General features: G+C 40.2%; 2 protein-coding genes across 2 annotated transcripts in view; one reads left to right on the top strand and one right to left on the bottom strand.

Annotated features, from left to right (window-relative positions):
• Positions 1–4287, top strand: part of STAB2 (stabilin 2) — a 98919-nt gene extending 94632 nt beyond the window's left edge. The window contains exons 65-69 of the mRNA XM_075274557.1: positions 214–363; positions 778–888; positions 1160–1288; positions 1737–1871; positions 3981–4287. Coding sequence (XP_075130658.1) covers positions 214–363; positions 778–888; positions 1160–1288; positions 1737–1871; positions 3981–4028 — 573 coding nt within the window. The 3' untranslated portion in view covers positions 4029–4287. The remainder of the gene's footprint in view (positions 1–213; positions 364–777; positions 889–1159; positions 1289–1736; positions 1872–3980) is intronic.
• A 1357-nt stretch (positions 4288–5644) lies between these two features.
• Positions 5645–14368, bottom strand: part of NT5DC3 (5'-nucleotidase domain containing 3) — a 47449-nt gene continuing 38725 nt past the window's right edge. The window contains exons 12-14 of the mRNA XM_075274559.1: positions 13377–13517; positions 11170–11234; positions 5645–8734 (exon numbers count right to left, since the gene is read on the bottom strand). Of these exons, the coding sequence (XP_075130660.1) occupies positions 8473–8734; positions 11170–11234; positions 13377–13517 (468 nt within the window). The 3' untranslated portion in view covers positions 5645–8472. The remainder of the gene's footprint in view (positions 8735–11169; positions 11235–13376; positions 13518–14368) is intronic.

The raw sequence follows: 14368 nt of genomic DNA, 5'->3' as shown, positions 1-14368 counted from the left end.
TGGGTATTCTCATGTGTATCTGAATTAGCCATCAGTGGCTGTGAAGCCAAATCAGACTTCTCATTTACTAATATATGGCGTGTTGCATGGTTTGGCAGAAAATCCTGTTAAAGCTCTGTATACAGTGTATTCTCTTATTGGAAGTTGATTAGAATGACTATAAAAGTTAGGTCAGAATTATTGTAACATTCACTGTTCTTTTTATTTTCAAAGACTCTCTCTGGCCGTGACATTGAATATCACATTGCCAATGTCAGCACAGTATTCTCTAGTGACTTCACCAATGGAACGTTACTGCAGACCAGGATAGGCAGCAAGCTGCTTATTACTTTTGAAGAGACCTTCTCGGACACAGCAAACAAGGTGAGAGAATCAGGAGAAGGATAATGAAGAATAATTGTTATGTAGCACTTTACTAATATTGTCTGTTTATGAACACTTTGATTTATAAACTAAACTACATGGACAGACAAATTTATTAACAAAACAAGAAGGTAAACCCTGCTCACAAGAGCTTACAATCTATATCTTCTACATTATACAATCTCTGATATCATCTATGTATTAGGAGGTAGGTTGCATTTCTTAGCTTTGAGAAACAATGTATAACATATAGTGTGGTTGTACAGAGGATTAGGGAATGATTTCATACTGTAGATATTACAGCACTATATGGTACTATTACTTGGGCTGCATATGGCAGTATTTTTGGCAATATTTTCTGAAAATATTCTGTATTCGACAAGAATAATTTAATCTTTGCTTATTCTTTTCTAGAATCAAATCAGATATGTTGATGGAAAACGTATAGTACAGGTGGACTACATTGCTTCAAATGGAGTGATACATATGATATCTGAACCCCTGAAAGCTCCTCCTGAGCCATTAGTAAGTATGACATTATATCCAACTGTACATGTATAGGTATGAATTATTTTAATTTTGTGTACAAAAAAAAATGATATTTTGATAACATTATGGTTCCTATTGTACAACCATATACACTATGTACCTTAAAGATAATACTGGTTGCCATGTTCTTTTCATGCAGTTTTCCTGTGTGTATGAGTCCTCCACAACTCTCTACCTGTAGGCCTCGACACTGGGGTACAGGTCATACTTCGCTATCTTATCACTGACTCCTTATCTTCTGTATTAGGTGCTACATGCTGGGCATGGAGCAGGAATATTCTTTGCCATAGTCTTTGTCATTGGATTAGTGGCACTTGCAGTTTTTGCATACAAGAAGTTCAGCAAAAAAGACTTTCAGTTTCAGCAGTTTCATGAGGTAAGTACCTAAAATACCAAGCGGATCCTTACTGCAAAGAGCTGTAAAGCAGAGTTCTTTATTTACTTACATGAGCGGACCAGTCTATCTATGTACACACATGCCCATGTGAGCTCAGAGACTCCTCACCAAGTGAATGACCTTCATCACTATATATTGCTACAAAGCAGAAAGAGATTTTATATTAAATCAAGGTTTATATAGTATTTTTTGTAATAAAAATCAAAAATATAGTATTTACTCCAACACCAAAGTGGGAAAACATAACTATGAAAATATTTATAGAACATGGCTATAGGACCTCAGTTTACTGTTCCGGTCTATCAATTAAAATAAAATGATTCAGTCCATTCTGTTCACAAAAGTGTCATGTACAATGCAATGAGAATATGTGAATAATACACTGGAATGAATCCATCTGACATATGAAGTTTCTTATGTTCTACAGTATGATGAAAAGGAAGTGGTGTCCGATTTTAACATCGCTCCATCTGCTAACATTGCAAATCCCATGTATGACAGCGTTGAAAATGACAACCCCCCTCCTGAACCATCAACAGAACAAACGTTTCATCCATTCTCTGTAAGTTTTAAGCTTTTACTACAATAGATAATAGGTTATGTTACTATGATGCTAAATATTTTGTGAAGTTTTCAGGGAATTTAATGATTGATTGGTCCACAAACTCTGTCCCCAAATCCTGACCATGCCTACCTAACAGCCCACAGTAGAAGGACCTTCAGCTAAGCCTCCGTTACTGTGCTGGTGACAACCAATTTTTATGTCCATATAAAATCAGTCAACATCATTGGATCATTTTGTCACTGAATGGGTTTACGCTGAGTAATGATTGAGACTGAACATTTATGTGCCAAAGTGCTGACTAACTGTACTCAAGCCAAAAAGCATTCACAGCCAGCACTCGCCCCATACACATGACCCTCACCAGTAAATGTAATGATCATAATCCCCACACCTCTTAACTTCCTGGCATGGGTAGAGTAATGTGTGAGAGGCCAACGAGTAGCTGCTGACTTACTACTTGCTCCCAATAAAGGTTCAGTCTGGTCACAGGTCATTGACTACCTACATTGGCTAAACTAACTTTATAAGACGTGCCAAAGTTTCCATAATTTCCTGGAAATCTCTCTGTTTTGCAGGTGAATAGACAAATATACTTATTATATATACACTATAGAAATATATATTAGTATATTGCATAGTTATGTTACATTCTGTTTATAATGTGAAAGAGTAGGGCTACATGCCAACAAAGCCCATATTAAAATTATATTTATATGGCCACAGTTAGCCCAGGGTAAAACATGGCATCAGGGAGATTCTCAATGTCAGCTAGAGTTATTTCTTAGAAGATAACTTTACCAGAAAATAGACCATTAATGTAACCGTGTTATTACTACCACATAAAGCTTGAGTGCCGGCTGAATGGAAAAGCAGGAGTAAAATGTTTGCTCTTGGCCCACAGTCATGTATGCAGAACTTATAAGTCAATGTCGGCATTGATGGCGAAAGAACAAGTTTCTATTTAAAGTGCACCCTATTAAATTACTGAATACCCACCCACAATGCCCTGTACAAACTGAGCTCTTGCCAGTTAGACACAATGTTCCTTCCTGTGCACCCTGTAAAAAGGATGCAGCATCGTATCTGGAAATGTCATAATATTTTATTGCTGTTGGCAGGATTACTTACATAAACAGTTTATTTCACTCAGGAGTCATTGAAAATTATTGGATTTCCAGAATATATAGCATTATATTATACAGCATGGTACAGTGATGGCAAAGCTTTTAGAGACAGAGTGCCCAAAACTCACTAAACCTTAATACTGTGCAGTTCCACAATTGCGTGTATTTACAGATCTGCAAAATAGTCATGTGAATGGGGCTTTACCAAGCTTTCAATGATAAACAACTTTGTAGTGAAAGGTAATAGTCTCTACATTTATTACTTTTGAACAATTAACGTTCACTATTTACATGGCACAGGATCTGTTTTATAGTGACCGTACAATATTATTACAGCCTGTACCAATATCATGTCTGCTATAAAACAGATACTGTGTGATATAAATAGTGAAGGGCCCCCAGACAGTACAGTCTGCCCCACAGTGGCCCCCACTCAGTATATGCTCAACAGTGGGCCCCACATAATACGCTCCACAATGACCCCCACACAGCATTATATGCTCCACAGTGGTTCCCCCCTCCCACACACAGTATTATATGCATCACTTTGCCCCCCCCCCCCCCCACAGTCTTATACGCTCCACAGTAGGCCCCCCTATACAGTATTATATGTTCAACAGGGGCCCCACACAAAATATTATAAGATACTTAGCTGCAGTCCCACGAAGAGCAGGTAAGTAGCATCCTTCTTCCTACTACAAGTGCCAATGACTTACATCATTGTGCCTGCATTGGGGCAGAGATCACACTTTGTCAGCAGTCAGTCCACACGGCTTACACTCACTGCAGACTCCTTAACACAATTGTACTGCTAAGCCAAGTAGAAAATAGTGATATGGACATTATATGGATATTACTATTTGGTGGATTTCAGCTGCAAACTAAATGTTGACCATACGGTAATAAATAACTGCACATTATTACATTTGCTTCTACAGTCTTAGAAATGCAAGTGTTAAAGTTTTCCTTTTGTTTTTTTCAGGACTCAGACGATCAACAGCTAGTGAGCTTCGGTGGCCGAAACAAGTGATAGCACATAGGACAGTTAGGTGGCATCTGCCACAGACTGTGGCTATAACACTAGTCATCTGCTTGAGATGGAACAGACACTTACAGCTGCTTTAACCATGTCTGAGGCCATCCCCTCAGAAGAAGGCTGACATCCAGCTATTGTTCTATGAAATGTACAGTTTTTCTGCCTGCAGAGATAATGGAGCCTAGCTTTGGGGCAGTTCCACATTTTATTTGGCTCTTTTACTGTGAACCTGTAAATAAAAACTTTAATTCAGTACTGACATCCCATCCATTTGTGTTCTAACATTTGGGGTCACCTGCAAGACTTGCTTGGGAAATGCACTGAAGGTGTGTGTGACATACTGTATGTCGCACAAGGATAATAGAACACAAGACCAGTCAGGCTCCTTCACCAATTTCTTGCTTTCTTCCTATTCGCCATCATCCACTCCAGAATGGTATACTTCATGTTCCAAACATGCAGCATGTAACTTGTTGTCACTTCAGGCTGGTGTGTGTGTATATTATATATAGATATGTGTGTGTCAGGGAAAATGGACCATTAGAGACGTCAGAAGATAGTTCTCATGTACACACAACAGCTTGTCCTGAAAAGTCACCTTAAAGGTCAGGAATGTTTTAGGAGTATGAGAAGCATTTACTGAATCACTTTATACATGGCACCTAACACAACGATTATTAATGGCTTACATCAATTGGTTTCCCCATAAAACTTCATTTTTTTTTTGTTCGTTAGCAATAGTCAAATAAAACTACCTGTTGCAGGCATGAGTACTCACTTTCATAGCCAATGCCTTTAAGTCATCCTCTGAAGAATTCATATTATTGCAGTATTGCTCACATCCTGCAGAAAAAAAATAATTCCAGCTGGAAAAAAAAAAAAAAAAAAGGATTTCCTGGAACCCCCTTAAATTAATATATTAAAGTGCAGTCATTTTACAAAGACCCCCTCTCTGCATAACACAATGTGACAGAGGAAGAAGCTAGATTATCTATAAAGCTTGCATTTATAGTAGGATCCATCATGTCTCTTATCTTTCTGGTCAATTGCCCAGGGTTTTGCAGCCTGTACACCGATGATCTACTCAGGACACATAGCTCCTTCACATACTTGTTCTTTAGTAGGCAAACATGTGACACCTGGAACTAAACATTCTATACTGTATTATGTGAACAACCTCGGGGAAGTCGCATGACCAGTCAGAAATTTTCTGCATAAGGCTATTATGCTTAATTTATATAGCGCCATCATATTCCACAGCGCTTTACAGACATTGACAGTCAATGTCCCATATATGGCTCACAATCTATATTCCTTATTGGTATGTCTTTGGTGTGTGGGAGGAAACCAGAGTACCTGGAGGAAACCCACACAAACACGGGAAGAACATACATACATCTCCTTGTAGATGTTGTCCTTGGCAGGATTTTGCTGATAGAGCCCCTTTAAATCTGTATATTCTGATAAATCTGTATGACCAGACTTGTTCATTTCAGATCGTGTTATCTATTCACTGTGCTTGGGTTACTAAAGTGAGTAGATGGGATACATCAATATACCCATTAAGCCACTGGACCCTAAATCTAATAAATAAAACTATGTACACACAAATTTACCGTTATTCTACTAAAATCACTTTTATTAAAACAGAAAAATGAATTTCTACATAAATATACAACACAATAAGTAATACATAGTTTATTCATTTCACCTGTCATAAATAAAAACATTGCACAGGATCATACTGAAGTACAATGTGGAGATCAGCCGCTGCCATTTATAAATACTAGAAAGCTGCATCTACTACTTAATAGAAAATGTGCAATAAGGCAACATAATGTACTTACAGTACAATCTTACGGTAGTGGCTGCACTGCTCTAGATGAATATAGAGTGCACAAGCTGCAAATATACAATATCATAAGTTTAACATCTGCAGTGTAAACATATTTCACAGTCTATGGCCACACAAGAAATGTACAATTACTTACAGCGTCTTAGAATAGGATCAAAGAATCAGCTAGTAGGAAATGAAACGATAATCCATCAGGCAAAGACTCGCTTGTGGAAACAGATACTTCGGCAGCATTAGGGTGGGCTCACACTCTACTTTTTAATGAACAGGGTTGTTCGCTCAAAAATTTGATAAACAAAAATATACTTACTTTTCCCTGGTGCTCGGGTCCCTCCCAATGCGGTCCTGCCCTGCCGGTCCATTATTGACTTCTGGCAGAGGTCCCCATCGCACGTGACCACTGAGGCCAATCAGCAGAAGGGATCCAGGAGGTCACAGCCGGCAAGGAGTTTCACTTTTAGTAGACCCCGCAGCAGCAGGACCGGACCATGCTGGGAGGACACCGGAACACCAGGGACAGGAGAGTAGGATTTTTTTTTCTCCCCCCGCCCTATTTAAAAATTAAAAAATTTTTTTACCGGACAACCATAGGTTTTAGTGTAATAGCTGTCGGCATATAGTAACATACTAGGCATTAATGCAACTAACATCTGCATACAATTCTTCAGCAAAAAGTGCCATGTAAATTCAGTCATCAGAATGTGCTAATATCTAAAAGAATCAATACTATAAGCTATGATAAAGGGAGGGCTCCATCAGACATTTCTGGCTTTCCTGTTGGATTGATGTACAAGCAACATCAGTTTTTCTTATTGTGTTAGTTACAGTTCATGAAACCCCCCCCATTCCCAATTCTTTAAAAATATATGTATTTTTTTTTTTTAGTTGTGATAGGAACACAGAACTAGTCTCAAACTAGAAAGCAATATTTTCACAATACACAAGTTATCACAAGATAGTCCACACTCCTGGTGTGACCATTCAGAAAGGGGTCAGTTTGCTACCAAAAGTCACCTATAGTTTATCTTCCACTTTGTTCTGAAAAGACATTGCATAACAGTAGGGGACTCACACAAAAACCCATATAACAACCAGAACATTAGAAGTCTCAATGTAATATATGATGGATCACGTATAGTGTATTTTACCTTCTGTTCCATACATTCACCATGGCATATCCTTAGCTCTCACATCCACTTCTGCCTTATCTACTGGGGCATCATGTAGGGAGTCTGGTCATTTCTATACAAAGCAAAGTACAGAGGAACAATTTCTTACACTCAAGTCTCTGCTACTATGGGGATATCGCTGGAGCCAAAAAGGGTAAGTAACCCTCAGGATCCCATGTATGCAATGTTAACCTTCTTTTTGTCCTGGGCCATCAGTCTCTCCACTACCCTGGACTGCCAGGGATGCAGACATGAACCTCTTCTCTGCCCTGGACCGCAGGGATGTTACCATAAACTTACTGACCACCCTAGTTTATTATGGGCTACAGAAACATTTACTTGCTATTTTGGATCACAAAGTTTAGGATTCCTTAACTTCCCTGCCCACTAACTACAAAGGCTTAGGGGAAACATTGGATATAGACAAAGCTAAAATGAAAACTTTAATTTGTTATATAGGCAGATAAACTTGGCCTATACAAACCGTGATAGTGGTCACATTATGACATTACCAGTCAGGTCAGTTCTTTGCATTGCTCCACTACAAAATTCATCTACAACATTGTCAATAATAATATTCCTACTATTACATGATATTGACATGTCCGTTATGCTGGTTCAATTTAACCAATTATTTCTCACATTGAATATTTGTCAGGTCAACTTATATATTTGTTCTGAGGCAAGTACACACTAGCACAGCAAACAAAATATTCTATATTTTACAAAGCAAAGCAGCACATCATAGTAGTGTGTAAACAGCACATAGTCCTTGTAGTTACAACCTTCTCGTACCCGATCAGCAAAGTATGAAACCGTGCGGAGTGCTAGGAGTGAAGGATGCAGACGGTGGGAATAAGAATACCGGACAGGACAAGGTCCATTCAGACCAGATTAGGATTACAGATTTACTTGGTCACTGCCGACTGATCATTTCAGATTGCAGATACATAAAACAAGCCCCCTTGGACTTCATCAGGTATGGGTCTTTACAACTGTGGCGGATACTACATGTTTTACTTAATAGTAACTAAGTAGGTTTTAGAAGAACATAGTCTTCTAATACAAATACAGCAATCCTAAAATAAACCTTAATAAAAATACATTTCCAAATTTTTTTTCAACTTAGTTTATAGTTGTAAAAATAGCTGCGTCATTGAAGAGAACCATAAAACAAAACCCATTCTCAGATGTACCAGTAACGGCTAAAAAAACCCCAAAACACAACATAAAAATAATGCTGCTTCGTACCAGTCAGCATTCAGGTTCAGTTCTAAAATATACGTGGCACTATGCACGCCAAAAAAGCTGGTAAAATCGGGTGTTACAAACAGTTAGCCACATAAAATGACTCTACATTCAGTCCACCATCCAAGCCAAAATGGTGCACAACTGGAGGTTAAACACATGGAAATCACTTCAGCTGAGCAATTTGCTGTAAAAATGGGATACCAAAAGTACCGGGGTACTGCTGGTCTGACCACACTGGAACTTCGTGCTGGAGTGGCGTTCTCTTCGGATAAAAAGTGTGATGCAGGTCATAGTTCAGTAAGCAGCTTAAGGATTCCATGTAGATATCAGCAAAACGAGAGAGGCGCCTCAAGAAGTAGGTTGGATTATGATCAGTCCGGAAAATGCTGCCAAAACGAGGGTTAAAGATTCTCCGTGCCATGTCCCTGATGTGGAGAGAACAAGTAGGATTACTTTAACCAATATCTGTACGTAGAATGAGAAGATGGTGATAAATGGGAATGAACATTATTACCAAACCAGTGAGCCTACATATTGAAGTAATACAAGATAGTTTGGAGGAGCAGCAGCACCTAATTTCCTCAACTGCTATTGTGAACCCAGGAGTTGTCATGACTGCTCTCCTCTAAGGGAGAGCCCTGGGAACTAAATACAATACAGAACCCTAAGATGAGCTTTAGTACTGGAAAGAAGCCCTAGACTATATTCACAACATGGGGCCTTGGCCTTACTGTGGCAACCACATCGTTTTACGTTAAAGGGGTACTCCCACGTCGCATATTCACCCGTCTTCGTTCCTCTAAAATCTTCTGTCTTCCGGCTTTGTTTCGTCATTGGTGGGCGGGGTCACATTTGCAAAGCCAAGCGGCGAGATGCCGCCGGCCCTGCGTGCGCGCTCATACACCAGTCTACCCTTCACAATGCAAATACAGACCCGACACCCTGCGGGTCTGCTGGTCGCATTGTGAAGGTTAGACTGGTGTATGAGCGCGCACGCAGGGCCGGCGGCATCTCGCCGCTTGGCTTTGCAAATGTGACCCTGGAGCGGAACAGCATCGCTTCTGCTGCTGCTGTCTTCATGCAGGGCAGAAGCATAGCGATGTGCCTGTGCCGGCGTCTAACAGTCCCCAGCATCCGCCTATTACAGCGGATGCTGGGGAGTGACACCGGCACAGGTGAAGCCAGCAACATCGCTATGCTTTCTGCCCTGTATGAAGCCAGCAGTGGCAGAAGCGATGCTGTTATTCCGCCCCCCGCCCCGGAATAACAGCATCGCTTCTGCCGCTGCTGGCTTATACAGGGCAGAAAGCATAGAGATGTTGCTGGCTTCACCTGTGCCGGCGTCTAACCCTGTATTGGCGGCCCCTTCCCCCAAAGGGTAAACTGCCCCCCAGGCTCGCTCCCGTGCACTTAGCCCCTCCTCCCTCCCCCTCAGAGCAGCAGACACATCACTTGACTCAGGAGCAGCTAGGTCAGGGCTGTGGCCACAAAAAAAATATGCTGAAGCAATGTATTTAGGAAAAGTCTTACATTCACATTAATAAGCATTATAGATAGGATCCTTGTGACGGGACAAGGAAAAAAAAAAAAAAAAAAAAGAATCTGTGTTTTCAAAAATACTTGGTTTTCAATTATACCTACAAAAATGTTGACGTTTTCCTTATAGGTATAATAGGTGCAGAAGGTCCACATTGGTTTTTTTTTTTGTTTTTTTTTGCTGTGGCTCACTACATGGGGCCTTCGCCTAAAAGTGTTTGCTGCAGATTTTCTGCACCAAAATCGGTGATAAACTTACATGTGCATTTTTGCTTGGATGGGGTTTCCAATTTGTATGTATTTTCATGGCAGAGTTGATCCATCTCAAAGGATTGGCATGCTGTAGATTTTAAAAATCTGCCCCCTATGTCAGTTTCTGGCAATCGCAATCTAAGAGTAGCATTTGAGTCAATGAGATTTTCTATTATTCTGAAGTTCTATACATGATCTAAAATGTGAGCGAGTAGTCCGAGGGTACCCACAAGACAGTGCTCAGGCTGGGAAACCTGCTGTGGGTATTGACTGAGTTTCCCCACACCGACCACAGCTTGGGTAATGACAGCCTCATTCCAGTACCAACCACACGCAGCTGACCATAGCTGAACTCAAATCATCATTAACAAGACCAATAGTGGCTTGTCCAAACTCAACTCACAAGCGTAGATCGCCAAGTGGAAAAGCAGTCAATGAGTAGTGTGTCTGCCACTATCCATACAAATTTTACCATGCCTTAATCCTTCGTGCCCTCTGGAGAAAAACTACCAGCAGAGATTCCTGGCAGCAGCCCAGTCTTGTCTCCACTGAAAATACATAAGACACTTGGCCAAGCTGAGTGTGCATATGTACTAGGACGCTGGTATGAATAGCTGTCAGTGTATAAATATTCAGTCAACAGCTACTGAAAGATGTAGGAGTACCTTTAAGTAATGCTCTAACCATATAAAACATTCCTAAAAGAACAATTAGTTAATAACTTGCAGTTTTAAGGCACAGCTTACATAGTGCTTTTTTGCTGAAGAATTGCATGCAGTTTTTAATTGCAGTAATGAGCAGCACATGTTACGGTGTATTTCACCCATATATCATGGCCCATACACCACAGGTTTCCAATTTAATTACCACTTCCATACCGTTGACATGCAAGACCTGTGCTAGATATTACTGCAGTTGTAAGCAGATCTTCAGATAAAAGATTCAGTGTAAACCCAGCCTAAGTAACCAGTTTAAAGACTTCAGTTACCATAGTGGACTGGATGAAGAGACTGAACCTGATCACCAGGTCACACACACAAAAAATAAAATATAATATAGAATAATAATTTACCTCATCTCTTGCCTCTCTTTTATCCAGTCGTTTAAGACTATTTGCGACTCAGCATCTCTGTAAACCTAGGATACAAATGAATGTTACTTCTTTGTTAAGTAGGACAAAGAGGTACCAGTAAATATAAAAACCAATATAACTACTGTGCTTCACTGTTTGGCTCGATTTAACTTCTTCCTGTGCAGTCCATCAAATTGGCCAAAAGCATGGCCCTTGTGCAAGACGCCCATTAAATCATCTGCAGGACTGACTTGTGACAATAGCAAGCAGGATCTAAACTGCAATAAGGAACTGAAATAATAAACTCTCAGTTACAGAAAAAAAAAACCTCACCACTTATCTGAGTGTGGTACAATCCCTGCATGGATATATAGTGGCATACATGGGAGTCTAAAAAGGTTTTCATCCAGAAATTATTACTTGAAGAAAATTGTGGGTGATTGTTCTACGCTGCAGAAACCACTGGAGAACTTCTCTTTACCGACTTCAGTATAAAAATGGCTGATACCTGTGGACTCCATGGACTACAATGGTGTCCTTTGGTTGTCTGTGGGTAACCACTTTTTAGTGGTCTGGCCTGTGGACAGATGTATTGCCTCCTTCTGCTGCTGATCAAATCAATACAACAGGAGATATATTGTTTTGTATCTATGCGATTATTAAAGCTCAAAAATAAGGAATAAAAAAAATATATATATTATATACACATACACACACTATGTGATCAAAAGTATCCAGACACCACCAAAACATACGTTTATCATATTGGGTGCATTGTGCTGCCACCTACTGCCAGGTACTCCATATCAGCGACCTCAGTAGACATTAGACATCGTGAGAGAACAGAATGGGACGCTCCGCGGGACTCACGGACTTCGAACGTGGTCAGGTGATTGGGTGCCACACATTACGCAGATCAATGCCAAACGACGCCTCGCTTGGTGTAAGGAGCGTAAACATTGGACGATTGAACAGTGGAAAAACGTTGTGTGGAGTGACGAATCATGGTATACAATGTGGCGATCCGATGGTATGGCGAATGCCTGGTGAATGTTATCTGCCAGTGTGTGTAGTGCCAACAGTACAGTGGTGGTGTTATGGTGTGGTCGTTTTTTTCATGGAGGGGGCTTGCACCCCTTGTTGTTTTGCGTGGCACTATCACAGTACACGCCTACATTGAAGTTTTAAACACCCTCTTGATTCCCACTGTTGAAGAGCAATTCGGGGATGGCGATTGCATCTTTCAACACAATCGAGCACCTGTTCATACTGTGCAGCCTGTGGCGGAGTGGTTCCACAACAATAACATCTCTGTAATGGACTGGCCTGCACAGAGTCCTGACTTGAATCCTATAGAACACCTTTGGGATGTTTTGGAACGCCGACTTCGTGCCAGGCCTCACCGACCTACATCAATACCTCTCCTCAGTGCAGCACTCCGTGAAGAATGGGCTGCCATTCCCCAAGAAACCTTCCAGCACCTGATTGAACGTATGCCTGCGAGAGTGGAAGCTGTCATCAAGGCTAAGGGTGGGCCAACACCATATTGAATTCCAGCATTACCGATGAAGGGCGCCACGAACTTGTACGTCATTTTCAGCCAGGTGTCCGGATACGTTTGATCACATAGTGTATATATCTCCATTCTTTCTTCTTCCAACACAACATTTGCAATGCTGCTGGCTGCTACACAAACCCAAAAGTACGGCACAGCGACTCCCCCATGCTTAAATCTAACCTCTCAGGTAACTTGTGCTCCCAAATCTGAGAACAATGTGTGACAGTGATTGACAGCCTGCAATGTACACTTACAGAAGAAAGTCTGCCTATGTGGGCAGAAAAATAGAGACTCTCCAAGTCTCTAAGAATTCTTTCAGGATTCAAAAACAAAAAAAAAAAAAATTAGACGTTTCAAATTACATGAACCTATATATCAAAGAACTCCGCTTCTCTCCCACCATCATATGGAGTCAGCCCTGACAGGTGCAGTTACTTCATCTACAGTACAGCTTTATCTCTTAGCAGGAAGGAAGTAAAGGGACACAGTAATTTACGTCTCATTCCACACTATCCTGCATTGAATGATATTATACAGTCTAATGCAAATGTTTGGAAAACTCGGTTTATATTACCACTGCAGTGATAGCATGTAGTAATTTTTTCAAATAAAACACCATTAAATATAACCAGTTTTATCTTCTACGTACCTGCATTCGTTCAAGTAAACCAGTTAATCCCTGAAGCCAGGCCATTGTCTGAATATACTGGGATGTGTTCATGATGGTAAGTTCTGATTTCAGCTCAGGAATAATGGCGCCAGTCCTCCAGCCATGCTTTAATGTTAGGTCCTAGTTAACGGGAAGATTGCAGTATGTTAAAGGGGGATTCCCACAATAATAACCAGATTTAAATTTGAAGATCATAAAAAGTTTAACATTTTTAATTAGCAAAAAGGTTTGAGTTTTTCTAAGGTTTTCTCTAACCATGTTAGTGGTGACAGTCTGTTGTGTTGTCGGTTGCCAATAGAAGTGACCATGAATGCAGGGACTTTCTATGATCTAAAATCCAGCCACGATTTCCATATTACAGCTGAAATATCTTCTTGTGCATGTAGTGATAATAAGGAAATCTTGGCTAGGTTACTGGCACGCAGCAGACATCAGAAAGTCCCTGCATTCATGATCATGTCCATTGGCAATCCAGCAAGACAACAGAATGTCTACACTTAAATTATTAGAGAAAATTGTTAAAGCTCTGTAAAATGTTTAATTTATATGTGCAAAAATGTTTATATATAAATTCATAGACAATGAAAAGTTAGTCATGTTCATGGGAATACCCCTTTAAGGCAATATTTACAGCTGCATATTGTAGAATCTCAAATTTCTAATTCTTTAAAATGTAAAAGTAATAAGGTTTACAAAAGGAAAGTGTCTGTCCTGCAATGTAACATGGTCTACTGAAAGCTATGTCAATATGAAAGGAGATCACGTTCATTTAGATCAGGCAGCAAGCTTTTGCGGTTGCCAAAAAGGGCTTAAAGATGAGAGTGGTAAATTATTCCCCACACGTTTAGAATATTTCACTGGGACATTATTATCATACTAGCATAACAGCCAGTGTAGGTTATAACATCTAGCTGGGTTGACCATGCCTCGGGATCATTCACAGGCCTCTATTTTGCAGTTTTTTTGTTTGT

The sequence above is a fragment of the Leptodactylus fuscus genome, chromosome 5 (genome assembly GCF_031893055.1).
Source record: "Leptodactylus fuscus isolate aLepFus1 chromosome 5, aLepFus1.hap2, whole genome shotgun sequence".
NCBI classification, from domain to species: domain Eukaryota; kingdom Metazoa; phylum Chordata; class Amphibia; order Anura; family Leptodactylidae; genus Leptodactylus; species Leptodactylus fuscus.
Note: the sequence above shows the minus strand (reverse complement) of the source record. Positions and strands in the feature narration are given on the sequence as shown.